Below are 26,551 nucleotides of genomic sequence, written 5' to 3'. Positions count from 1 at the left end.
GCCGCATTGATGGGGGGACTTTGGGGGGGGTCGATTCAAACACATGAGGAGCAAAGCAGCCGGTATCTCGTTTGCCTCTTAATTAGATGATCCTTGAGGACGAGGCTAATTTGGGATTTAAACGAGCGGAGGCTCCGGCATGGAGCAGTTTTAACTCTGCCGCATCCTTTGGGAGATGGGGGGGTCCTGTGCCGTGAGCTATGAGTTGGCCAAGGATTTTTTTGACGGGGGGGTGAGTTACGCTGCTCCATAGGGAATCCCCCCGCTTCCCTCTGGAGCCAGCAGGAATTTTTCCAGCTTTATTTTTATTTCCCCAGGGATTTTTCTAATAGAGAGATGCATCTCTCCATGGCAGAACGGGGAAATCGAGGCACGACAGTGTTCCCGCCTGCCGTGGGAAAGGCGAAGGCATCTGGCTCTTCATCTCGGTGAGAAGTGAACGCTATCGCTCCGTGTTTTGGGAAGCGGGGAGGAAAAAAGGAGCCCCCCGGGAAGGGGGAAGCGAGGCCCCGTGCCGGGGTGGGGCTTGCACGTTGGCTTGGAGCCGGCTGCGCCGACGCTCCGGCACTGGGAGGAAGGGAACGGCCGCGGTTGGCTCCGGCTCAGCCGCCAGACCGGGAGGAAGACACGGTGAGTATCGGCCGCGACCCCGGTTTTGCTTTCTGGTGAGATCCCCCTGGCTGCCATCCCCGCTGTGGGTCACCAGTGCTGGCATCGGGTGTAGCCGTAAGGTGGGGGGGGACACGGCGGTAAATTTGGGAGCTTTGGGGGGGGAACTTGGCCTCTTTTCCCTGGCAGCTCAGGGCACCGGCTTGCAACTCCCTGCCACTATGAGTGGTCGGGCCCTGTGTCAGGATGCTGAGGACGAGGGAGGCGGGGGGAATGCTTTTTCATGCTATTAAGGATGTGTTTGTGTCCCTGTCACATCCCTGACCCCCAACTTAAAAGGAGGGGGAATGAGTCCCTCCTTTTTCCCAAGAAAAAAGACTGGCGCCCTTCCCCTGCGCCCCCCTTTCCACCCCCTCCCCGGTTCCCCGCAGCCACCTCTTAATTTTAGCCCCCAGCTGCGAGGTTTACGACTGCCCCCAGCTCAAATTAGCTGTCAGATCCCTGAAATAGCGTGCTTTTGGGGAGGGAGGCCAGATCCTGCTCTGGGATTTTTCAGGGAGGATTTTCAGTGCAAACAGGGCTTCATGGGTTTTTAAATCCATATTTCCAGGAGTTGCCTGGATAGCTGGAGCGGACTCCAACCCCATCACAGGGAAAGAGGAGTGACCTGTGCCCTCATCCCACCCCGAATGCCTGTGCCGCGATCTCTACCCGGGAATTCCCGGCGCTCCCCCGGCACTCGGGTGGGGCTCGGCCGGGAGGAGCCGCCCTAAAGAGTTGTTTTTCCTGGTTTTAAGCCTTTTTTTTTTTTTTTTCTTTTTCCCCCCTTCTTGGCTTCGGTTTGTCACCGCTGCAGCGGGGTGCACGGTGCAGTCAGGGGAAACTGAGGCATGGGAGGGGTTCAGCTACAGTTGAGGTCAATGCATTTTCCTACCGTGCGCCGGCATTTCCTCATCCTCAAGCTTTCCTTCTTGGGTATTCCTTATCGGTGAAAATCTCTCCCCCGTATCGGTGTTTTCCTGGACCTGGGGAAAAAAAACCAACAGCGTTTGATGACTTAGCTGTTAGGAGGGGACAGCCAGTGCTGCCTGCCCCAAACACACCTTGCCACGGTGTTCCTCGGCATGGAGACATCGCCGGCAGCTCTTCCCTCCCAGCTTGTTGATCCAGCGCGCACCCCTCATCCAGATTCAGCACCGGATGCTGGAGGTAGGACAGCGATGGCACCACAGTCCTGCAGAGAGAAATTAATTCCCTGTTTTTATCAATCTCGCCTTTTGTGATAACCAGGAGGATCTTGGATAAATTCTTCCTCACAGATCAGCTGCCAGGGCATCACCCCGCGCATCTGCAAGCAGCTTTTGGCATCGCTCCGAAACATCCCTATTCCCTGAAAAATCCATAATCCCTATCCCAAAGGGTTGCTATTCCCCTTTTCCACACTCCAACGCTCCTCCAGCTCAGGGACCATGGGAAAAGGGGATGCATTTTCATCTCCTGTGTGAGTATTCCCTCTGTGGGGGGATACAAGGGTGAAATCTCTTTCCAGGTGCAAATTTTTAGGTGAGGATTTTCTCTGGGCATGGATAAAAGGTGCAAAAACGCTCAAAAAGGGTCAAGAGGAATAGAGATGGAAGGAATCGGCTTCGTTTTCTGCGGCGGTTGCTTGCTCGCTTGATTTCCGCGCCTTCAAGCGAGAAAAGGAGTTTAAGCCTCCATCGCTTAATCACTGTTTTTGCAGGATCTTGATAAAATAGTTAGCGGAGGTGCCGGGATGGGAAAATCGCTACTCTGTGAGTAACCAGGGGGCTGAGGAAGTGCCAGGTCTTTGTGTAATGAAGCATAAATTGCTGAAAATGGGCTAAAAGAAACAAATTTTCCTGTAGCAAAGCATAAAATGCTGTAAACAGGCAAAAGGAAACAGATTTCTCTGTAGCGAGTCTAAATTGCTGAAAACAGGCAGGAAAAGAAACAAATTTTCATGTACTGAAGCTTAAGTTGCTGAAAATGGGCCAAAAAGAAACAAAATGTTTGTGTCCCGAAGCCTAAATTGCTGAAAATGGGCGGAAAAGAAGCAAAATTTTCATGTAGCGAAGCCTAAATGTCTGAAAACAGGCCAAAAAGAAACAAAATTTTCATGAACCAAAGCCTAAACTGCTGAAAACAGGCAGAAAAGAAACAAAGTTTCATGTACCAAAGGCTGAATTGATGAAAATGGGCAAAAAAGAAACAAATTTTACTCCATGGGGAATCAAAAAGCCAAACTGGGGAAAGAGGCAAATATCCCGGCAAATATCCCGGAGGTGGATGTCAGCAGAGATGCTCAGAGGGATGTTAAATCTTGTGCCTTGGGCTTTCAGCTGATTTCTTAACGAGGAGGAGCTAAAACGAAGCCTAACATGGGGCACAGGTTGAGTTTAAATGCTCAGATCTTCCCTTGAAGCACCTCCTGCTTTTATGCTGCAACAAAACACCTAATTTTCCCTGTTTCTCTCTTTACTGACAGCCATGAGTCTCGTTTCGCAGGTCACCTGGGTTATTCTTGGTTTTTAACAAGTTTTTAGCAACAGTACTGTCATGAAATGCTAATTAGCAGCAGCCTGGTGAGTCGCCACCCCCCCCCCCCAGCCGAACCACAGCACTAACGGGGTACGTCTCAACATGCAGCACTAATTAGGAGGTGAAATGCTTTCGGTTAAAGCCTTAAATCACTGGGGATGCGCCCATGGGGCTGGGAAGAGGCACCTGTGGCAGCTCGGCCGATGGGGGGACGCACTACGCGGATGAACACCGGTGAAAACGCGTAAATAAGTTATCAAGGGTTTTATTTTAGTTTTGCTCCCTTTCCAACCTGTTTTCCACCTGTGTTGCATCACTACTGCAGGGAATTGGGTGTGCTGGTAACGCTCCCATCTTTTGAGCAGGTTTACTTGGTCACTGGCACTGGAAAATGCCAGGAAAAGGGATTTTAAGGATTTCTCTGATCCAAACAACCCTATTCCCTGTGCTTTTGGGGCCTGCTGACCCTTTCCCAGGCTGCGCTGGCAGCACATACCCTTTTTCGAGGTCTTTTTTTCTTCTTGAGCACAAAGGGAAAGGGCGCTACCCACAACCCTGAACTTTCCCAGCGTTCACCCGGCCCCGGGAGCTCGCTTCGGCGCTCATGGCGATCACAGGCAGCCTTTGTCCCAGCCCAGTGGGGCGCTGGGTTTTCGGCTGGAGCCCAGACTGGGGAAGAGGAGGGGGGGAGAAATTGGGGTGAGGGAGAGCGATTTCTGTTCGGTGACAGTGGAAGACGTTGAACCGAAGCCACCACACCGGGCAAGAGGGGACACTGTCCTTTTTGCTCCCTGCTTGGCCCCGTCAGCATCATTCCATGTCCTAACCTGAAAACATTAAATATTTCCGAGTTGTAAGAAGCTTTTTTTTCCTACAAATCCACTTTTTAAAAATTATTTTAGTGCTTTTTTGCGGCTAACCCATGACTGTCTGTGGTTCCCTAGCACAGTGCAAGGGGAGCTGAGCAGGGTGGCTTGTGGCCACGCATCCGGCAGGCATTTTGGAAAGCACCAGCGCTCCTCTGAATCCAGATCTCTGTGGAGAAGCGCTTCCCTCATTCCCCCTCTCTCTGCGTATGGCAGCGGCTCCGCCGTCATCTTCTCGCCCCCCTCCCTGGTGTCCTCACGGCGCCTGTATTTCACATGAGCGGCGCAGCCACCACCTCTGCAGGCTGTCATTATGCCGCCCGCTTTAATCCACCTGGGATTAACGAAGCTGAATTCTGCATTGTCAGGATTTTTCCCTGGCCAGAGCCGCCAGGAACGGGATTACTGGTGACTGCGTTCCTCCCAGGGCCATGTTCCTGATGCTGACGGCATTGCCGGAATCTCGTCCCTGCTTCGTTTTGAGCTGTTTGGGTGATCTTCTGCCACTCCATCTCCTCTCCCCCAAGCTGCTGTCAACCGGACGTGACCTCGGGAGCGTCTCTGGCTGTAGCAGCGTGTATGTGGGTCTCTGTTCACAGGCGGGGAGATGTAACGATGTTTCTCAGCACCGAGAAGAGGCAACTGGGGGAAAAAAAAAAGGGAATAAAACAAGCAGTGTAGACAGGATGAGACCACAGATGTGGTTTTGGCAGCACTTTCTAACGATAACAATAGTGCATCAGAGGAGGATGAAGGTCAACATGGGATTTCCATCCCTCTCTATTATGATTATATTTTTAAGGACAAATTTAAGGGGCAGCGGTCAGGTGTGGTTCAGGGAAGGGGCAGGATGATCCAGCAGCTCTCCGTGGTCTTGGTGGGAATGTGCCGCCTTGAAACTCCAGTGCTCGAGATCCCAAAGAGCCAACACCCGCCGAATGACGCAGCATTTAAGACCGCCGGGCGCGTGGCTCCTGCTGTACTTGAAATGCCAGCCCTCGGGGAGATCACCCGGCTCAATTCATCCAGCGCTGGCCGCCGACTGGTTTTCGCTGGCTCTTTGGCACCAGCTGAGGCGGGTTTCAGATGGGGAAAGCGCCTGACATTGTTGCTATGTCCTGTAAAACACAGGGGGAATGACTGCTTTCCAGCACCCAGCCAGGCTTCGCGTTGTTTGTTGGTAGCAGCTGACTGAAAACTACAACCAAGGAATCACTTGTGACGTCTTGCTGGGACGGTTCAGGGGTTGATTTGAGGAGCAGGGCTCAAGCCACGGTGGTTTCAGTGGTGGTTTGACCGTCGGCTCTCGCTTTCCAGGTGTGGCTGTACCGAGGGGTGTGTTACAAACAGCATAAAACACGCTGGAAGCTGTTATGGGTGGTTGTTTTAGCAGCAGTGGGGTTCAGCACGCCGGACAAACCCATCTCTAAATCACTTATAAACTCTTGTTTTGTACTTGCAGTTGACGGCAGATCAGATACAGTTTTATAGAAACACAGAGCAATGGGATTTTTTTTCCAGAAAATTAGCGATAAAGGCTAAAACTCCAGATCTTTCCACTTGCTGATTTTAAAAAGTAACACTCAGGTGGCCTAAAACCCATTTAATCCCTTTTTCTGTCCCACTGAGGCATCTCCCGAGGTTGTACATAACATATTATCGTGAAAAAAGACCATTTTTGCCTTATTCCTCCCCACAGCTGAAAAATTATGCCTAGAACTGGATGCGTAAACTGTCAGAGTTGAATGAATATGACTAAAACAGGAAAAAAACCCAACTTCCTTCCCCCTCCTGCCTTAATCTCTATTATTTTTTATTTTAGCTTGTTGTTGGGTGGGGCTGGATTATGCATGGCCAAGAGGAGAGGGAATTGAAATGAAAAAAATCTCCTCTTTTGGGCTAGAAAAGCCACTTTCCAACAGTGTGCTCTCCCAACCTTTAACTCTGGACCCCGATTCCCCCATAAAAATGCAAATCCTCTTGGATTTCCAGCTCTGACCCTGTTCCTGATTTTTCTCCCACTCGAAACTAATCTTGAGGAGAGGCCCCGAGTGCCTGGATTTAATTACCTGAGTTGTTTTGTTATCAATAACGCAGCCAACGAACTTTAGATAGAGAAACGGAGAGCGTCTGGAATTAATTTCCTGGGACGAGTTGACGTTGAGGATCTCTGTCCTACATGTTATAACTTGCTTTTAAACATTTTTCCTTTTTTTTTTTTTAAATTTTGCAGATTATTTTTAAAGCTGTGTTGCTGAGGTCTACGAAGACAACCATCTGTTGAGTTGGCTGGAGTTGGCGTGGAAGAGCTTTGCTCCTCGGCACAATGTCCGCCAAGGTGCCGATCTACCTGAAGAGGGGCAACAGAAAGGGGAAGAAGGAGAAGCTCCGTGACATCCTCTCCTCCGACATGATCAGCCCACCCTTGGGGGACTTCAGGCACACGATTCACATCGGTAGTGGTGGGGAGAGCGACATGTTTGGGGACATCTCCTTTCTTCAGGGCAAGTTTCATCTCCTCCCCAGGACTGAAGGCAGCCTTGACTCGGACAAGGACAGCCCCGATGCAGCACCGTTCGAGTTCTCCAGGACAGCCACCATCTCTGGACGCGAGCAGCCGTCCTCGGAGACTTCATCTCCCCTCCTCAAAAATGCCATCTCCTTGCCTGTCATTGGGGGGCCGCAGGCATTGATGCTGCCCTTGGCACAAGCCCCCCCAAAACCGCCGCGGTTGCACCTCGATGACAAAGCCCTGCTGGTGCGAGGCCGGGAAGGTGGGGAGGACAGCGAGGGCAGGAGCGCTGGCCCACTGCCACATCCCTGTGCCTCGCATTTTGCCGCCGCGACGAACGGCTTCACTGAGGAGAAGGGCAACGCTGAGCCACCCTTCCTCTCCCACGCCGGCTCCCTCCTCTCCCTCCACGTGGATTTGGGGCCATCCATTTTGGAGGACGTCCTGCAAGTGATGGAGAAACATCAAGCAGAGAGAGTGGGTGGATCTATACAGGATTCAGGCAGGCAGGAAATCTTGACGTGAAGACTACTCAAGGTAAAGACGATGAGAAATGGATTATTATTATTGTTTGTTTGTTTTTTTTCAAGTGGCTCTGAAATTACAGCTCAAACTTGCAATTTGACTTCACGCACCTTCCTTAACTGGTGCGCTGACAGCGATATGTTGTTTCCTCTCGCAGACCCCGTCGTGCAAACGGGATGTGAGCGTTTATCCTGAGCGCCGCTCCCCGCAGACCTCCGGCTATTCCCTCAGCATGGGGAGAAAAAAACCTCACCCTATGAAGCCAAGACGAAACAGGCAGCACTCGCTGCTGGATTATATCGCCGCTTGCCCGTATCAACTTCACCTTTAGCAATGGATTGAACCATAGGACTGTGCCAACTGGTAGAAAACAAGACACTGTGCTGTTATAAATGTTTCTTGTACTGGATAGGGTGAAACAGCGACGGTTGAATTCCCAAATGTCTTGGTCAGGAGGAGTTTTGGGGTGGGTTTTTTGTTTGTTTTTTTTTTGCTTGGACAGGGGCTGCAGTTTGCACTCAGTCGACGCGAAGGTGTGACACTCGCTGTTTGCCAACCACCCAAATCATCAAGGTGATGTCAAATGTTAGCCTTTGGCTTAATTTTTTAAAGATCCCACAAATCGGTAAATCTAGCGGTTACGTGGCAAAAGGCTGCATCGGGCTTTAATGTTGGGTCGTCTCTAAGGAGAAGCGAAAAGCTCTCTGTGGAGAAGCTAAAAAAACCCTCTCAGGCTGTATTTTGGCAACTAAATCCGTGGCTGGAGCTTGGGGTTGGAATTTAAAGTCGTAAATAAGATGCAAAAAAACAAACAAAAAAAATGTTCAGTGAAGGGTGAGTGGCCACCCAGCCAGATTCCTGTGCGATGGGGTGAAATTCATTCTCCTGAAAGACGCCATCTCCATCAATCGCAGATTGTTTGGATGGACGGAGGAACGAGGGGGTGAAACGCTTCGGCACGCAGAAAGGAATGCGAATCCCTTCTGCTTTTTAAAAAATAATAAAAAAATCACTGGAAATGCCAATTCTGCTGACGTCGGGGTGAAAGACCTTAACACTTGGCTGTGAGGGCTTTCATTCTCTTTCCCGATCTCTGAATCGAGGATGAGAGAAGCCTGTTGGACGTAGTAACGGTGTAACAGCAAGCGGGACCTCATTTCCTAGATGCCATCATTAATTAACTGCATCATTTTTAACCATTTCTGGTAGTTTTTGCCCAGAATGAGGCTGGGAGTCCCCCCTAATAAGGAATTAAGGCACCTCTTGAATAGCACACTGACTTTTTGCTGGCTTGCCAGAACCTGACTGTGTATTTCTTTACATCGATTGCTGTTTTGTACAGGTATCATTAAATAACAAGTCATTAGATTAATGAGCTCGTAGCTCGTCACCACACAATTGTGTCCCAGCTCTTGCTTACTCTTGCCCATCTGCATCCAGCAGGGCACTCCCACTGTAAGACCAAACCACTCTGTTTTGGTGGAAACACCAAAGATTTGGGGTTAAACCAATTTTTCAAGCCTTCAGTCTGCAAAATAATTAAGAAAATGAGGTTAACTGAGCTCGATCCAGGCAGCTGCTGGGTTTAATTTCTATTTGATTTTATGCTGTTATGGTTCAGTTCTTACCTGGTCTAAACTGTTGGGCGCTTCCTCCAAACAACACCCATCCACATGGTGACAGCTTATTTTAATTTATTTTAGGATTTTTCTTACTAGAAATAATTCCAGTGATGGGATGGGGGTGTTTTAGAGCATCATTTGTAATTAATTTACCCTGGTGATGGCATATTTTGATGTGGCTCAGAGCATGAGTCTGGCTTGGTTTCCCAGTCCCCTCTGCACTTGTTATCACGCCGCAGCTGCTGTTTGGTCAAACAATTTGAAGGAGAAGAGCCTGGAATGGATAATTTTGGGTGGTTTTCAGAGCACTTTGCTTGTTTTTTATGTGGCCCAACATCCTCATGTGGGGTGGGATGGGTTGTGACAATGCGGTGGTGCTTGTTTTCATGGATTTCACCTTAATTAGTGAATTAAATTGAGCCAGGGATGAAGATGTTTGAGTTTGCCCCTGCCCCTGCCTAATTATCATCAGCAATTACAAAACCTCACTGAGAATCACCATCGGATCTGGGCAATGCCAGGCAGCAGCTTCCCCATGTTTTGAAATAATGCCACAGAGGTAACAGACAAACTCCTCTTTTCTCCCCATTTTTGCTCCTTCTGCTTGTTACAAGCCAGGGGATGGATTTTGGGCATTAATGGCTTTAATTTGGTACCTTGCTTGCTCTTGACGGCTCCCGGCTGTGTTGGAGTGGATCCGTCCCTCCCTGATCATCCTGCTCTGCTCCAGTGCTGGAATTGCGGCACCTTTCCGAGCCAACAGCTCAACTCCGATAGCAGGAATAGAAACGGGAGCTGGTATTACACGGGCTAAATGGAAAGTATGCTTTAATTTGCTGGATTTTGGGGTTTTTCTACTGTGAAAAGGTGATGCTCCTTGTCTGCAACACACCTCCTCCCTCCCTTCTGCTTGCTGCTGCCTCCTCTTACTCACCTCTCAGACTATATTTTATATAAATCCCCTGAAATTATCCCAATCCTCTTTTTTTCTCCCATTTTTCCAGGCACGGTCTCATCTTCTTAGCTGCAAAACCCCCATTTCTTTAATTAAATTTTTAGCTATTAGCAATAAAATCATTTGGGATTCCCACCACCCCTGGGTTTCTGTACAGGATGGGGGCTTCCTTCATCTCCTCCCTCTGTTCAGTCCCTAATTAATCACTCCTCAAATTGCCAATTTATGCAAACAGTTGTTGCTAAACCCTGGGGTTTTTTATACCCACGTTCTAAGAAGTGTGAGTCACTTGGGCAGGAATGCTGTTCCCTGCTGTGACTCAGCCAGCATGTGCTGAACCACCTATTTCCCCCTTGCTTTTTCGGGGAGGTTTAAGGCAGAACAAGTCAACAAGGAGTTTGATTAATTCCAGGGGTGGCAATGGCTGTCCACAGGCAGAGGGTTTGGGGGGTACAGGCTGACGCCCGGCTGTTGGCACTCCTACCTACCCTGCAACTTCTTTGTTATCCCAAGATTTCCAGGCAGCGGATTAACAATGCAATAAACTTGGCAAACGCTTACGCTGACATTTGGCATTTGACCCCCCCGCTGTGGGTTCAGTGTGCCTGACCCTGCCACAACACCTGTAGCCAGAGTGTCACAACCATTAATCATGGTGACAGGCCGTTGATTTTTATTGATGGAGTGTTAATTTTTATTGACAGGGCAGGAAAATAAAGTGGCTGCATGCACACAAATAACAGCTGGTGTGGGACTAAGGGGAGGAGGAAGAACAGAGAGAAAGGTTTCACCTTAGACGTAACTGAGAAAACCAATTTCCCAGCACATGGGGGGGGGAAAAAAAAAACAACAAACCACAGAGAAAGTGGAAGTAAGAAGTAAAATAGAGAGAGGAATTCACCTGGCCCCTGTTTTCAGACAAACCACGCTTGCCATGGGGTACACAGGCAACCTTGTGTCTGCCTCTCCACCCTGCAGGATGAATTTTGAGATCTCTGGTTAATTTAGGTTTGATAAAAAGGGGAAAGGGCTCAAAAATTTAAATTTTCTGCATGAATTTCTGGAGAAAAAGAGGCTGGGGGGGGTTGGTTTTGGGGCATGGCCGTTGAGCTGGCACCAGGCACTGAAACCATAAATACCTGTAGGGAATCTCTACGGAGGTTTGAATTCTGATGGGGAGGACCCTCATTTAATCCTCCCCCAACCCTCATCCCTCTTTCCCTGTCACCTCCTCCCAGGATCCTTCATCCTCCCCAGCCTGCCACACTCCTCCTTCCTCATACCCCCATCCAAACACCCTACATCCCTCCTGGTTTCCCTCACCCCCTTTTTCTCATCTCCCTTTTCATCCCTCTCCCCTCCATTCTTACCCCTTTTCCTTCACCCCAGGTCTTTACTATTCCACGTTTACCTCCCCCCTCCATTTTGCCCCTCATTCTCCCTCACCCTCCCCATTTACCTCCCCCATTTTCTTCCTGCACCCTCACCCTGCCCCTTTTCCTCTGATTTTCCCCTTTTCCCTTCACTTTCTTCCCCCAGCCCGTTTTCCCTTTGCTCCTCGTCCACTTTCCGCCCTTCTTCGCGCCTCTCCCCTCAGCTTTCCCCCCGCGCATGCGCCGGGGCTTCGCCTTCCGCGCAGTTAGCGCGGGGTGGGTGATAACGCATGCGCAACGCGGTACTAACAGCCGCGCACTTAGCGCATGCGCCGATGCAAGGGAGGGTGAAGGCGCGACTGCGTATACCCACAGAGCGCGCAGTCGCACTCCTGCGCAGGCGCGGAGCAGCCGCTCTCCCCCCCTCCCCCCACCCCGCGCCGCGCATATGCTCCCCCCCTCCCGTCTCCGCCTGCTGCGCATGCGCGCTGGGCGGCACAGGGCCCTGACGGCGGAGGGAAGATGGCGGCGGTGGTACAGAATGTGGTGAAGCTGTGAGTGCGTTGTTGTCCGTATGTCCCGTCCGTCGTCGTCCACCCCCCGCGGGGGAGGGGGGAATGGTGCGGCCCGGCCCGGCGCGGGAAGCGGGGTTCCCTCCCGCCTCCGTGTCGCGGGCGGGACCAAGTGGGCGGGGGGGGGGAAGGGCTCATTGTTCGGGGGGAACTTTACTGGGAGAGGGGTGTGGAGAATACTTCCCTACGGTTCCGTGAGAGGAGACCCCCCCCATATGGCGCTGTAAGGAGGCTTATAGAGCCCTGGGGGTGGGGTCTCCTGAGAGGGGCGCCTGTAGAGGCCAGGGGGTGGGGGTCCCCCCTGTATGGCGCTGTGAGAGTGTCCTATGGAGGCTAAGGAGGGGGGGGGTCATCCCGTACATCCCTGTGAGAGTGTCTTATAGATCCCAGGGGGTGTGCTTAACCCCATAAAGCTTTTTGAAGGGGGCCTGACAGAGTGGGAATTTCCCCCTATATGGTCCTGGGAGGGGTCCTATAGAGCCCAGGGGTGTCTCCCCCGCATATGGCCCAGTGAGGGGGGCTCTATAGAGCCCTGAGTGTGGATGTTCCCCTATATGGCCCTGTGGGTGGCCCTACAAATGAGGTACCCCCCCTATATGGCCCCATATGGGTTCTCATATGTCCTCGGGGGGAAGAGAGGGGTCCCTACTTTATGGTCCTATATGGCTGTGCCCTATAGAGCCCTGGGAGTGGGGGGTCTCCTCAATATGTCCTTGAGAGAGGGGAAGCTATAGAGCCCTTGGGGATGGAGGTTCCCCTCCCTATATGGCCCTATGAGAGGGGCTCTATAGAGCCCCAGGGGTGGCGTTTCCCTGTATAGCCCCATAAAGGCCGAGGGTAGGGGTCTAATCCCTACACAGCCCTACAAGGGGGGGCGCATATATACCCTTGGGGAGGTATATAGCACCCCACTATCCACCCTGCTATAGCGGGGGGATACAGGAGGTCCCCTATATAGCCCATCCTGTCTGGATGGGATTTGTGGACTTGGAGATGTTTATTGACCTTTTTTTGGTGTCTCCTGGTGTTTTTTTGGTGTTTCCAGGTTTTTTTTTGGTATCTCCCCTTAGCTGGCGGCGCCTCAGCCACGGTACTGTTGTGTCCCTGCTGCAGTTTCCTCCAAAACCTCCATTCTTGGTGGGGTGTTGGTGCAAAATGGGACATGATTTGCACCCCCCAGGTCTTCTCGGATGAGATGAGGGTTCATTAAGAGGTGTTGGGGTCTCCTCTGATGAGCTGGGGTTTGTTAAGAGAGGTCACGGCCCTGGGTCAGTCCGTCTTGCAGCCTTTCCACCTGCAGATGCGTTAGCAAAGCTGCTGGAGAAACTCATGGCCGGCCAAGGGCATGGGTGGGCGCGCTGCTGCATTTTTGGGACCCCGTTCTTGGATTGTTTCTGAGAGAAGCACAAACTGTGAGTCACAAAACACCTTTTTCAGACTCTTCTTGCCCCGAATTGGTGAGCCAACGCTTCACAACAACATGACTTTGTCGGCGCTCCTACGGATCTGCAGCTTTCGGAGAAGTTGAGCACGTGAAACCACATCTCACCTAATCTGCCTTTGTCACACAAATGTATTTTATTTATTTTAGAAGCTGCTGTTGGGTTTTGTGGCTGGATTTTTTCGGTCACAGCTTGCCAGCAAGGATGATGGAGAGAAATGTGGCAGGATTTGTCTTTTATTACTTTTAAAAGTTGTTCCCCAGGCCGTTCTTCTATATCCGGGTACCGTCAGCAAAGAGTTTGGTCTACCAAATCCCTCCCTGCTTTATTTTTCTCCAAACTATGGCAGCAGTTAGGGCAGGACAGTCTCCAACAATGACTTTTTGGGGCTTTAAATCACTTCCCTTCCTGCAAAGGTGCATGTTAACCACCTCAGCACGAGGCCTGCTGTGCCTTTTCCCAGCAGTTTTGGGGATGGAGGTAGTCACATCATTTTTTTCCACTGTTTCTATGCCGTGATCTCTTACCAACAGTGCTAAAACACATAAAACCACCCGGTTATTTCTGCAGCGATCTGCTGACGCAATGTGCTTTACTGGAAGCTGCTCTTGAGGCACTTACGACTTCCTTAGCAGCCGTAGAAGGCTCTAAGCCACACCAAGTCCACAGGGAGCAATAATCAGGTTCGTTAGAGCTGTTTAAAACACATTAGTCCTTCCTGACGGCTTCGTTAGCTCTTTGCTTGTGCATTCGGCACAGATTTTAAGCAGCGCTTCTCCTCAGCGGAGCTTTCTCAAGGTTGTTATGCAGCTGCACGTGGGGATCGGCAAGCGTCTGTGCCTCAAAGCACCCCTCAGTTTTGGGGATGAAGACCTCCAGGCAGCATAAGGGAAGATTATAGGGTTGTATGTTGGAGCTGGAGACGAGCTCTCCGCTCTTAACGTGTCCCGTGGTCCCTCTCCATCCCCTCAGCGCTCAGGGAGCACTTTAAAATTCATTTCACAAAGCTTCTTTAGGTACCGAAGCCAAATCCTGGTGCGTTTCTCACCCAGCCCAGGAGCCCTCCGTTAATTTGCAGTTAAGACAACTGCAGATTATTGTTTTGGGAGCTGATTGCCTCTTTTTTTTCCCTCCCGAACTCTGAAATCAAGCCAGCGGGAGAGAAATAAGTTGGACAACCAAACTCTTTTTGGGTTTGTATTACAGTAAACACCAAGTTTTTCTCTGTGCAGTCCTCCTGTTGGCAGGGCTTCACCTGGACGTTACAAGGAAGTTTTAGGGCTCCGCATTGTTGGTTATTGGGGTGCAAACTGAGCTATCAAGGAGCGGCATGGTGATTTAGGAGGAAATGAAAAGCTCCGGGAGGGATTTACGTCCCCAGACTCCATGAGCGTGACTCCTGTGCCTGAGCCTGGGATTTGGGCTCCCTCTGCAGTCAGCAGAGAGAAAAAGGCAATTTGGGACCTTTCTCATAACTCTTAAGTTGCTGCTGGGACACTGTTCCCCCTTCCAAAATTGCTGCTGTCACACCAAGCGTGGTGAGATGAGCCCCATTTCTCCATCACGGCTCTGGCTGACCAGGCTCCATAAGGAAACAAGCGTGGCAATTCTCATTTACATTTAATATTTACCAAGATCATCTTATTTTCGGTTATTCTCTCTCTGCCTGTTGGTTTTCTTCTGGCCATCTCCCCGCACATCCAACTTTTACTTGCGCTGGAATAAAAACCCCATGATGAAGCGATTTCTGTCCCATCTCCTTTTCTTCTGTCGGGCAAGATATTTCATGTACCGTGCGTGCTTCCTCGCAGGCAACCAAGGCATCTTTCGGCTCGTTATTCACTCGCCTAAATTAGCCGTCTCGGGAGCGTGGGTGATTATGGGGTTTGTTGGGCTCTGTGCAGTCGTTCCAGCCAGTATTAAAGTGCCAAGATCAATATATATTGATATAAACAAAGAGTGCATCTCCTCTCTCAGCACTGGGGAGGGGAAAGCTCAGTCTCTGGCAGCCGAACAGACTCTCAGCTCTTCCATCTCCCTGCCACGCACAGTGGGAAGATCTCACCATCCAAATTACTGTAATTACAGCTACATAGCTGCGATACAGCTGTTGCAGACCTGACGGTCTGCGGTTGAAGGAGGAGTGTAGAGATGTGGCATGAAGAGGTCGTACTCTTAGAAAAGAGGATGGGGCACGATTAATGCACTTAAGGAAACCAGAGAGAAACCCATGGCTGCTCAAATCCATTAGTAATGCATAGATGCCAGTGCGGGCTTCTCACAGAAGGCTTCGGGGGCATGAAAAATGCCGAGGGGATCTCTTATCGATGCCACGTGTTGTCTGCTGGTGGTGAGGAAGGCTGTAATCACCTGTTGTGGTGGTCCCCGTGGCTCTGTGCTTTTGCTGGGTGAGGGGACATCTCTGTCCTCCGCGAATATTGTGTTGAGTCACATCTTTACCTTGCAGAGGAGATATTTTGGGCTGCGCTTCCTCTAAGCGGGGATCCAGGAAGGAGCGCAGCGTTCCCCTCTCCTGGCGGATGCATGCCAGGGCTGGAATTGGGGCTCGGGGTGGTTGGGGCGAGTGCTAAACCTCTTTTTCCACCCGGCAGCCTCGGGGAGCAGTACTACAGGGATGCCATGGAGCAGTGCCACAACTACAATGCCCGGCTGTGTGCTGAGAGGAGTGTCCGCCTCCCTTTCCTCGACTCCCAGACCGGGGTGGCCCAAAGCAACTGCTACATCTGGATGGAGAAACGTCACCGAGGGCCAGGTACACTGGGAAAACGCTGGGTTGGGGACAAGGGGTCAGTGTGTGCATTCGCCTCAGATAACTTTGGGGGTTTTTTTATTAAAGGTTTAGCCGCTGGGCAGCTTTACTCCTACCCTGCACGCCGCTGGCGGAAGAAACGTCGTGCTCATCCTCCGGAGGACCCGAGACTTTCCTTCCCTTCTATCAAACCAGGTAAATCCTTCCCACCACTGCTTTCTGCATGTGGTAAGGGGTGGGATTTTTGGCAATACCATGCCCAAATAGCACCGGATGATGGTAAATATCAGTGAGGGTTGGTAAACCCCTTTGCCTGACCCCGCTGTGGTGGGGAAGCTTGTGAACACGGCTGGGTAAGATGGGATCTCAGCGCATGCCAATGTTCCACCCTGATTTTTCTCTTCCCTTTCCCCCCACTGGCTCCTTGCAGACACCGATCAGACCCTGAAGAAGGAAGGGCTGATCTCTCAGGATGGCAGCAGCCTTGAAGCCCTGTTGAGGACCGACCCGTTGGAGAAACGTGCCCTCCCGGACCCGCGCATCGACGATGACAGCCTGGGCGAGTTCCCTGTCACCAACAGCCGTGCGCGGAAGGTATGGCAGAGAGAAGGTCTCCTCCCCTATGTTGGGAAAGGGAGCTTCAGGGTAAAACACGTACATCTCCACGACACCGCTCTGGTTTTCCACCCCCTTCCTCTTCCTTCTGCTTTCTCCACATCTTCTAGCCACAGCAGAAGGATTTGGGATGGATTTTGGGGGGGCAAAGATGATGCCTTGTGGCGCTACCGGGGAGTGGGAAGCCAGGGTTTGGCTCCCTACAGCAATGTCGTGTAGACAGGTGGATGTTCCCTTCCTCAGAATCCAGTTAGAAACTCCCCTAGTTCCCAGGGAGTTTCTGGCCCCAAAATTCAGGGTTTTATCACGTCTAGGCACCCAGTTTAAGACTCTGTGCTGGGTGTCTCTGCACCCAGGACAACTTTCATCCCTCGTTGACCCATGGACCCTTGCGAAATGGCCACGGTGGGGGGGTGATCTGCTGGGATTTCGAGGTGCCAGTCCCCATCCCTGCCATCTCCTCCCTGTCCTGGCTTCGGTTTTTCCCTCTGAGCCCTATTGCAGCGAGCGCAGGTTTTCCGTTGCCTCATCTCCTTGCTGCTTTTTGGCTCCCTGAGTAGAGATGAGCTCTGAGACATCTTGTCAAGCCAGACTCCTTTTATTCCTCCTGTATCCAAAGCTTTTTTTCCTTTTCTTTATAGCGAATTTATTTTAAAAAGAGATTTTTAGCTGTTGCACAGGAGTGAGAAGGATGTTCAGCCAACTCTTCAAAGTGCTGTCTTCTCTGCGAGCCCTTTGAGAACGAGCTCTGGAAGAGAAAGCAGAGTTAAGTTTTGAAACGAAGACATGGGAAGGAAGAAAAAGCTGAGGCCGAGCATTTTAGACATTTACAAGTGTCTGGTTTCTTTTTGCCCAAACTAATCCAGGGTTATTATAAACCACAGTAACTAGTTCTGGAAAGGGTTTTGACTGGTTGCAAGTTGAAGCCATCTCTCTGCTGCCTGGGAATTTGGGCCGCTTTGCTAATGGTTTGGCCTCTTTCCGTTGCACTTGGCTCACGGGTTATGTTTTATGCCAGGGAAAGGCTGTTTTTCAACAGGTATTTTATGATTTCCCCACTGGTGTGTTTCCCCTGTCCCTGCAGTTAATCCCTGCCTGGTGTGAAAGGGCTTTACGCGACTGCTAACGAAGCTCAGAGCAGACAGCCCTGGTTTGGTGGAGGAACAAGTGAGTCAGGGAGAGAGGAGACTGGAAATTTGTCTTCTGCAGAAAAATGGGGCTCAGATCTTCCCCCTTTCCTCCCTCAGCTGGATAACTTGGGTCCAGCAGCCCCTTTTCACCGTGGTTTGGCACAACTCAGAAGCTTCTGTAAATATTAAGGCTCTACCAAGGTCTGGAGCTGGATAAAACCTTCCCTGCCTCTCCATCCTTCATCAGACTCGCTGATGCTTTACTGTTAATTGATATTGGGATTGTAGGAGCTCCCCCTTTTCCCCTTGGAACTGCAAATCGTGCTTTAAACCCGCTGCGACTGCTGTCGTAGCTGCTTTTTGCTGCTGAAAACACCCTGCAGGCATGATCCATGGGGTGGAAAGCCTTGGCTTAGTGGATCACAGCCTGGGTTGGTATGGATTAGCCCCGGTTCAGGCTGGAGGGGACGTCCTGCACCACCAAAGCCTTTTTCCTGCTGCAGTTCTCGCAAGGCAAGTTGTTTTTCTTTAGACCACTTTGTTAGACGACCGCTCTAACAATAGGCGATACCCCACAGACTTCAGCTTCACGCACCAAAGGCTGCAGTTTAATAGATTCCCCCCAAATAAGCACAGAGCAAAGCAAGGTGTGCAATATTGTGGTGTAATTTTGCTTAAAAAAAAACTGTTTTCCCCTTCCTGGTCTTCTCTACGTGAATAATTTTTCCAAGCCTCGCCTCTTTTTGCCTCTTCCTTGATTACTCTTTTTTTCAACCATCTTCACACTGTGTTGGGCCCTTCTGTGACTTTTTGGGGGATAGAATATACCAGATCTCCTCTCCCTCCCCCAGAATTTCACATCCTTTCTCCTCCTTCAGTATCACAGGTTTGAAATGGATTCAGCTGTTGACGGGTGACCTGAGGCTGGACTGATGTATCTTGCTCCCCAGTTTTTCCCCCTTTTCCCTCGATCCGTGCCGACGCTTTGTCTGCAATAACCCCCTTTCTCTTCCCTAGCGGATTCTTGAGCCAGATGACTTCCTGGATGATTTGGACGATGAAGACTATGAAGAAGATACGCCGAAGCGGAGAGGGAAGGGGAAAGCCAAGGTGAGGGCAGCTGGGTGGATCTGGCTGGGTCCCGGTGTTGTTTTAATGGCAATTCCTGGCAAATTCAAGATGTTGCCAGTGCTGAAACAGCCCCAACGCCTGCCAGGGCTCGACTGTGTCCGTGTTGAACCTCATATTGAGGAAAACTCAGACCTTGTGGGCAGGATGAGCAGAAAGCACACCCAGGGGACTTGAATAACTCATGTTTGTTAGCTGCTAATCCAAAACCACCCAGCATGTGAGAGATACTGCGTGGTGAGAGCATGGTAGAGAGATCTCGTGTGGATCTGCCCCTTCCCAAAGTGGCAAAGAGCCACTGAGAATCCCGAGGGATTTGGGTCACCCGTCGATGCCTTCTGCCCCTTGCAGCAGTCCTCGCTGCTCGCATCCAACAGCCATTTCAGGCTGTACCCACTACGTGGCAGTGTTGGATCGCGCTTTTCTCTGACGCCAGATCACCGGTGTTGTCCTCCCCACCACCCAGGAGCCTTTTGAGCCACGATTTTGCCTAAACCTTTGCCTTTTCCCCTTGTTTTTCCCAGGGCAAAGGTGTCGGAGGGGCTCGCAAGAAGCTGGACGCAGCTATATTAGAAGACCGAGATAAACCCTACGCTTGTGACAGTGAGTACTCAAAAACCTCTCCTCGCCGCTAAGGGCCTGGGAGCAGAGCCAGGCTGCGTCGCTTTTGGGATCCATTGGGTTGTCTGCTGGGATTTGGGTTTTAAACCTCAAAAGGTAGATTTACACATCCAGGGGAGGGTGGTTTTTCAACCCCTCGGACTCTCAGCCCTCCTCCAATGGTCGAAGATGGCTGGAGTTTTCCCACTGGGAACACGGTCATCTTGCCCCAAGAAAAGGGCTGTGCAGCCACCTGGCACGTAGAAATGAGGATAAACCTCTCCTGGTCTTGCAGACACCCCCCCAAAGGTTGAAAACAGCCCCCCCATTTTCCCAGCCGGCTTTCGAGTTGGATCTGTGTCCGTCAGGCTGGTTTTGAAGCTGGCCATAGCACCCCCTACCCTGACCCTTGCGTTATCGTGCCTCGTTACAGCCACTTAATGAGTTTGTAGCTGTGAAACGCAACACCGTGTGCTGGTCCTGCTCTGGCTAAAAGCCTCCTCAGCTCCAGGGGCAGGGATTTTATTTCTGAGGCCGTACCTTCCTGGCCTGCTCCTCTGCGAGCCCAGGGTTGCCAGTGCTTCCTCCTCATCTCCCTCTTCCTCAAGCTGGGGAAGCGGAGGGGAAGCAATTTAACAGGGCAAACGGAGCAAAAAAGGGCAAGTGAGGCTTTGAAATTACCTTTCTCTCTTCTTCCTCCTGTCCTGCAAGAGCTGACACTAGCTTCTTCCAAAAAAACCCACCCCAAACCCAAAGTAGTTGTGTTTTTCCTTCCCTTTTTTCTTGTTTTAAGAGTCCGTCTGTCACTTGGCACGGGTGCGTGTGCGTGACCTGGTGTGTGTGTGTTTTCTCACGACTCTCTTTCTGTGTTTCAGATAGTTACAAACAAAAGCATACCTTGAAACCTCCTGATCGAGGTAGTCCACTCTCTGTCTGCTTTTTTTATTTCCTTCCTGCCTTTCTTCTCCTGAAATGTTAGTTTTTTCACCAAACCTCGCTGGAGCCTGCGGGAAAGGGACAGGGGGACGGGACACAGGAGAAGCCAAAGGCCACCGAGCGACGTCAAAGCCGGCCTCCCCGCTGGCAGCGGGATTCGGCAGCTCCTCTCCGGGCTCGCCTGACCCTTTTCCAGCAGGGAAGAGCGGTCGTGCATGCCAGCAGAGCGGCCTCCCGAGAGGGAAAACAAAGATTAATCCCCCCCCGTGGTGGCGGGAATGGGAAAAAACATGGTGTTTCCACCAAACCCCTTCCCTCGCTCCCAAATCCTGCGCGCCTGGGACATGCCCCCTTTCTTTTAAGACATGCCAAAGTACGTTGCTGCTTCTCTTGCAAAAAAACCACCTTTTTGCTTTAAAATGAGCCCTAAAACGGGTCAGCTGCAAGTGCAGGTTGGACGTTGGTGGCGGGCTGCAAATAAACGCCCGCGGCCAAACCGGAGAGCTGAGATTGTCTTCATGGTGGCTCCTCTTCCTCGCCGTTTGGGAGGAGGAAACCCGACTCGTGTTTAGATACTGGCCTGCCTGCTTTAGGGGGGAAAAAGGTCAATTTAAAACCCTGCGGGGGTGGGGGAAGAAAACGCCGCCTGCCAGCTCCGCGTGGCTGCGCACGGGGCCGACCCCATCATGCCCTCGGTTAGCTCTGGAAAGCTAGAATTTGATGTAATAAGGTTGTAATTGCTGCCACGGCTGCTTTTGGGGCTGCTTTTCCCCTCCTTCACTGGGCTCGTGCTGCTTTGCCGAGCCGCTCCGGACCTGCCGATGCCAAGCGTTTTCCCTGGGGTGGCAAGGATCCCACAGACCCCTTTGCCTGGGTGGGAATCTCTGCAGCTTTTGTCTGAAAAAGCCAATGCCAGCTGCTTGCATTGGGCTCTCTTAGGGGGGTTCAAACCCCGTTCTCGGTGAGCAGGCTGAGCTGGGCTGCTTTCCCCTCCTACATTTAGAGCGAGTTGATGGCGTGAGAGGGGATGCAAGCCCTGGTAGGGTTTCTCCAAGCTTCAAGTGAGCCTGGAATTGGGTCCAGAAAGGTCTGGAAAGTTACAGAAAAGCTCCAGGCTTGGGAAATCTCGTCCCAAAGCAACTTTTTCCTGATTTGCCTGGATGTTGTGAAAAGATGCGGGGAAAACTCATTGCCAAATCCGTCCACTGGTCCCTGTAAATCCCCCTCTGGCTCTTTCTGGGGAGATTTCACCCCAGTCCCCGTCCTCATGCTTGGCTAGCCTCCCTCCTCTACTGTGCTGGCGGTAGGAGGGTGCAAGGCCAGTGCTGGCTTCGTGCTCATCCTGCCTGTGCCTGTAAGGGGCTGAAAGGGGGTTTCGGGGTGTCCTCAGAGCCTCGCGGCTAAAAAGGTGCCAAAAAAAACCCCAGAAAACTCATGACAGTGAGCTGGGAGACTGTTCCCCAGCAGGGAAGGCACTTCCCTGGTCTGTGGGTGCTCAGACGTCTCCCCAAGGAAGGGCCTGCTGCCCGACTGAGGTTGAAAGCTCCCCACCCCGCAAGAAATGGGGCAGAAAGTGGGCAAAGCAATGACATTTGGGGCAGTGGGTGATTTCACGCTGCGCTCGGGTCAGGTTTGGGGGAGCCAGGTGGGTCCGAGGAGGGAGCGGAGCTGAGATGTGCCCATGGCAGCTGCAGTTTCCCTCCTGAGGGTCCCAAAAAAAGAGGTTTCCCTTTCGTGCACGTTGAAGACAGCCTCAGTTTTTTTACCCAGCTGGTGTAGGAGATGGTTTTTGGGTGGGAAATCCCCCCCTCAGTATCTTTCCAACTGGGTTTTGCCACTTGGATTGATCACCACGTGGTTTCGCTCCTTTACCGAGGACTGTAAAGCTGTGCTTAACAGGCCACCATCGTTATCCAGCTGTGGTGGGTATTGACTGCCCACCAAATCAGCTTTAGCCTCCCATGGTGGGATGCACAGAGGAAGCCGCGGTGCTTCTCCAGCTGCTCCAGACCCAATCCGGAGGGTCCAGCACCAAACCCCTTCGTTAGGGTGTTCCTGGGTGGTTTTAATAAATTCCAGGTGATTTGGGGGCGGAAGGGGAGCAGCTGTCTGGCTCAAAGCCTGGAGACAGGACTGGGGGATGCCAGATGATTTGGGGTGCGGGGTCTCGCTCTCCACCGGGGTGAGCTCACACTTTTCACATTTCTGTCCATAGTCTGCGGGAAGCGATACAAGAATCGGCCAGGATTGAGCTACCACTACGCTCACTCCCACCTGGCTGAGGAAGAAGGCGATGACAAAGACGATTCGCAGCCCCCCACTCCCGTCTCACAGCGATCGGAGGAGCAGAAATGTAAGCAAAACACCCCTCTGCCAAAATGCCCATTGTGAAAAAGGCAGCAGACCCGGGAAACCACCCGTGCCAGGGCTGGAAGCAAGCAGCAATCCCTTCCCCGAGGGTTTTGAGCACCGTGGCATTGCCCCGGGGCTCGGAGGTTGCTGGAAAGGCTGCTCAGAGCATTGGGATTTGCACCATAGAAGTGTTTTCTCTGGGTCCCATGCAGAAAGCCTTCACTTTATTAGCCACAGCTAATCCGTCTCTCCCGCTCTGCTTTTCCAGCCAAGAAAGGACCTGACGGCTTAGCTTTGCCCAACAACTACTGTGATTTCTGCCTGGGAGACTCCAAAATCAACAAGAAGACGGGGCAACCAGAGGAGTTGGTCTCGTGCTCAGACTGCGGGCGATCGGGTAAGGTGGAAAAGGCCCTCGCCACTGCAGGTATTGCCAAACTATCCCCGGCATCTTTGCCTGCCCGGAGAAGCTGAGGATTTGGGTTGGAGCTGGGGAGAAGGTGCAGCTCTTCCTCAGCCCTGCGGTTGCAAGGGCTGCCTTCCTCCCTTCCCCTGCCTTCACTCGTGTCCTGCCTGCTTCGCAGGGCACCCCTCCTGCCTGCAGTTCACCCCGGTGATGATGGCGGCCGTCAAGACGTACCGCTGGCAATGCATCGAGTGCAAGTGCTGCAATATCTGCGGCACCTCTGAGAATGATGTGAGTACCCCCCAGAACAATGGGAGTACCCCCAGAATGACGGCAGTACCCCCCAGAAGGAGTGGGGCACCCTCCGGGGACATCCTGGGGTGTCATCCCATCTGGCCCTGCGGGAAGGGATGGGGAAAAGCCCAGAGGGTTTGTGGGCAGCCTCCTGGTTTGGGGATGAGGTTTTAATAGTCCATAGGATGTGTCAGAGGCTTTTTTGGGAGAAATCTTTGTGCTTTCATAGTCCGTAGGACATGGCAGAGTCTTTTTTGGGGAAAATCATTGTGCTTTCAGTGTTCCGTAGCACAGAGCAGTCTTTCTGGGGGAAATTTTTGTGCTTTTATCGGTCCATAGAACACAGGAGAGTCTTTTTCTGGGGTGGAAATCTTTGTGCTTTAATAGTCCGTAGGACACGGGAGAGATTTTTTGAGGGAAATCTTTGTGCTTTTATAGTCCATAGGACACGGGAGAGTCTTTTTTGGGGGAAGTCTTTGTGCTTTTATAGTCCACAGGACACGACAGAGTCTTTTTTGCGGGAAGTCATTGTGCTTTTAAAGGTTCATAGCACAGAGCAGTCTCTCTGGGCGAAATCTTTGTGCTTTAATAGTCTGTATGACACGGGAGAGTCTTTTTGGGGAGAAATCTTTTGGCTTTAACAGTCTGTAGGACACAGGAGAGTCTTTCTGGGGATAATCTTTGGTCTTTAATAGTCTGTAGGACACAGCAACATCTTTTTTGGGGGAGAAAGTTTGTGCTTTTGGTAGTCTGGAGGACATGGCGATGTCTTTCTGGTTGCTCTGACAGAGCTTGGAGGATGACAGAGAGGGATCCTTGTCCCCTCCGGTCCCCTCCATGTTGTCCTTAAGCCAAGGCCAGGTTGAATCATCCGAATTCCACCCCCACCCCCCCCTTTTCCCCCCCTCGGCTTAGGACCAGCTGCTCTTCTGCGACGACTGCGACCGCGGCTACCACATGTACTGTCTCACCCCTCCTATGTCGGAGCCACCTGAAGGTGAGTGCTGCTCCTTCATCCCCCCAAACCCCATCCTCCCTCTTTGCTTCAGAAATGGGTCAAAACAAGCAGAATTCAGCCCAGAGTATTTCTCAGCTGTGCGGACCTGCTTCTGCCCATGTTTTTGGGGGCAATCGTGGATCCGTCATGCCACAATTGAAAATGATGGGGTCCGTCATGCCGGCTGTTCCCCAATTATTCCTCCTCTGCTCCGCTGGAGAAGTGGAACAGCCTTTTACCACCCCAAAATCCATCACCGACATCCCTTGCGCCTTGAAATGTCTCCATATTGGCCAGTAAAGCCGAGAGGGATCACTCTTCTTCCTCCTCTTCCTCCCACCTTCAACTCGTGGCATCGAAGCAAAAAAACCCAGCGCTCACAATAAAAAAACAACCCCAAAATCTCAGTGATGCCTCACAGCTGGTTAATTATCCCAGTGGTTAATTATCAACCCCTCTCCTGGCCATCTTCGCTTGAAGGTTAACAAGGAAGAGGAAGGCTTGTGGGGTCATAAACCCACAAACAGCCCTGTAAACCACCTCCCCCCATATTCTCTACATGTAATTAGGAAGCCATGACCCTTAACGAAGCCCTAACGAGGGCGAAACCAGGCCACCCATGTGTCCTTCTCTCTGCAGGGAGCTGGAGCTGCCACTTGTGTCTGGACCTGCTGAAGGAAAAAGCCTCCATCTACCAGAACCAGAACAACTCCTGATCCCGCTCCGCTGACGGGACGAGCTCCCCGGTGCCCTCGTTCCACGCGTTTTCCCTTTTTTGGGGGTCTTTTTTCTTTTATTTTCTTGTTTTTTAAGCCTTCCCCATATTTTTTGGTTGATTAGGGTTTGTTTTTTTTTTTTTTAATCGCTTGGCGAGGGGGTGTCGGGGTTTATTTTATTCATTTTTGCCACGCGAGGGTTTATTTCTCACCTCCCCGCAGCAAGATGGGACACATACCCCTGCGAGGACAGGGTGATGCTGCTGTGTCCCCACCATACAGAGTGGCTTTTGGGGTGACACTGCAGTGTCCCCAGGGACGCTGTCCCTACCGAGGGGACATGGACGGGACAGGGCTGCCCTTCCCATCGCCGTTTCCTGGCTTTTCCACCCAAAATGAGGCGCCTAAATCCACTCCACTGCCTCCCTGGCAACACGGCACACCAAAAAGCTCGCTTTTTCCCCCATTTCTTCGGAAAATTCAGACCCTTGCGCCAGCTGGGGTCATGTTTTTGGGGCTTTTTGTTAATTGTTTGATTTTTTGGGGGTGAATTTTTTTTTTCCCGGTTTTATTTTTATTTCCTTTTTTCTCCCTGTTTTTATCATTTATTTTCTCCCCGCCATCTCTCCCGCCTCAGAGGATGCTCCCCGCAGCCCAGCCGATCCCCCCCTGCCCAGATGAGGCCTTACACCCCGACATCCTCCTCCCGCCGGCATGAAACGGGGCAAAATCCCTCCATTTTGGGGTTTTCCCTTGCTCCCACACGGCACAGAGGGAGAAATGCTTCGCCCCATCCCCCCCCAACCCGTCACGGTCGCACAGGGTTTGTTTTGGGGTTCGGGGGGATTTGGGGGGAAAAAAGCTGCTTTCACCCCCAAAACAACGCTGACAGGGAGAGGCAGGAGACGCCACTGTTTTGGGGCTCTCTGGGGACACCCCGATATCCCCGTCTGCCCCCCCCAAGGGTCCCGTTGACTGAATGTGCCTGTTTTTTCTAAAACTCAACTTAAAAAACCTACCTCCGAACCCCCCCTCCCTGCCACCGCACCCCAAATTTCACCTCCCAGAACCCCCCAAAAGAGAGGAGCCAACCGGGACAGCAGCAGAGCAGCCCCGAAACCGGCCCCATGAGCAGAAAAAAGGCCAAAAAAATGACCAAAATAGCCCCAAAATTGCCCAAACTTAACCCAAACCACTCAAAATTGACCAAAATCCCTAAAAAACACTGCCACACCAAAAAAAAAACAAACCAAACCCGGATCTGGGTGAAGAAGTGGCTCCAGCCCGGTGGTTTCTCTCCTCCCCCTCCTTGAGCGCGATTCAGGTGAAAATGAAAGCGTTTTGATTAAAAATGGGTGGTTTTCCCCCGTTTTCGCGCCCTGATGGGGGCGGGACAGTGAAATGTCCCTAAACGGGTGGGTTTTACCCCAATTTCCCCTCGGCAAAGCTTCACGGTTGTGTCTTATCCGGAAAAAAAAAACAACAAAGTGACACCAAAACGGCTTGTTTTCGTAATAAAAATGGATAAAAATGCAGCGGTGTGGAAGTGAGGGCATTTGGGGGCAAAAATGG

At 51.6% G+C, this 26,551-nt stretch overlaps 2 protein-coding genes across 5 annotated transcripts; both read left to right on the top strand.

Moving 5' to 3' along the window:
- Positions 1 to 315: 315 nt before the first annotated feature.
- Positions 316 to 15,785, top strand: CDC42EP2 (CDC42 effector protein 2). 4 transcript variants are annotated; one of them, XM_072880843.1, is made up of 3 exons: positions 316 to 428; positions 6,268 to 7,083; positions 7,229 to 9,633. In XM_072880843.1, the coding sequence occupies exon 2, from the start codon at positions 6,361 to 6,363 to the stop codon at positions 7,069 to 7,071; it is 711 nt and encodes a 236-aa protein (XP_072736944.1). In that variant the 5' UTR covers positions 316 to 428; positions 6,268 to 6,360; the 3' UTR covers positions 7,072 to 7,083; positions 7,229 to 9,633. The 4 variants fall into 4 exon arrangements, with proteins under 4 accessions (XP_072736944.1, XP_072736945.1, XP_072736942.1 ...); XM_072880844.1 differs by lacking the exons at positions 316 to 428; positions 7,229 to 9,633 and adding exons at positions 500 to 630; positions 15,648 to 15,785; XM_072880841.1 differs by lacking the exon at positions 316 to 428 and adding an exon at positions 500 to 630 and having other exon boundaries at positions 7,229 to 9,632.
- Positions 11,435 to 26,512, top strand: DPF2 (double PHD fingers 2). The gene is made up of 11 exons (XM_072880840.1): positions 11,435 to 11,575; positions 15,648 to 15,808; positions 15,893 to 16,000; positions 16,236 to 16,399; positions 18,568 to 18,660; positions 19,203 to 19,281; positions 22,430 to 22,567; positions 22,835 to 22,963; positions 23,151 to 23,263; positions 24,182 to 24,263; positions 24,903 to 26,512. Exons 1-11 carry the CDS (start codon positions 11,544 to 11,546, stop codon positions 24,977 to 24,979), a joined length of 1,176 nt encoding a protein of 391 aa, XP_072736941.1. The 5' UTR covers positions 11,435 to 11,543; the 3' UTR covers positions 24,980 to 26,512.
- The last annotated feature ends 39 nt before the right edge of the window (positions 26,513 to 26,551 follow it).

The sequence above is a fragment of the Ciconia boyciana genome, chromosome 16 (genome assembly GCF_034638445.1).
Source record: "Ciconia boyciana chromosome 16, ASM3463844v1, whole genome shotgun sequence".
Lineage (NCBI taxonomy): Eukaryota > Metazoa > Chordata > Aves > Ciconiiformes > Ciconiidae > Ciconia > Ciconia boyciana.
Note: the sequence above shows the minus strand (reverse complement) of the source record. Positions and strands in the feature narration are given on the sequence as shown.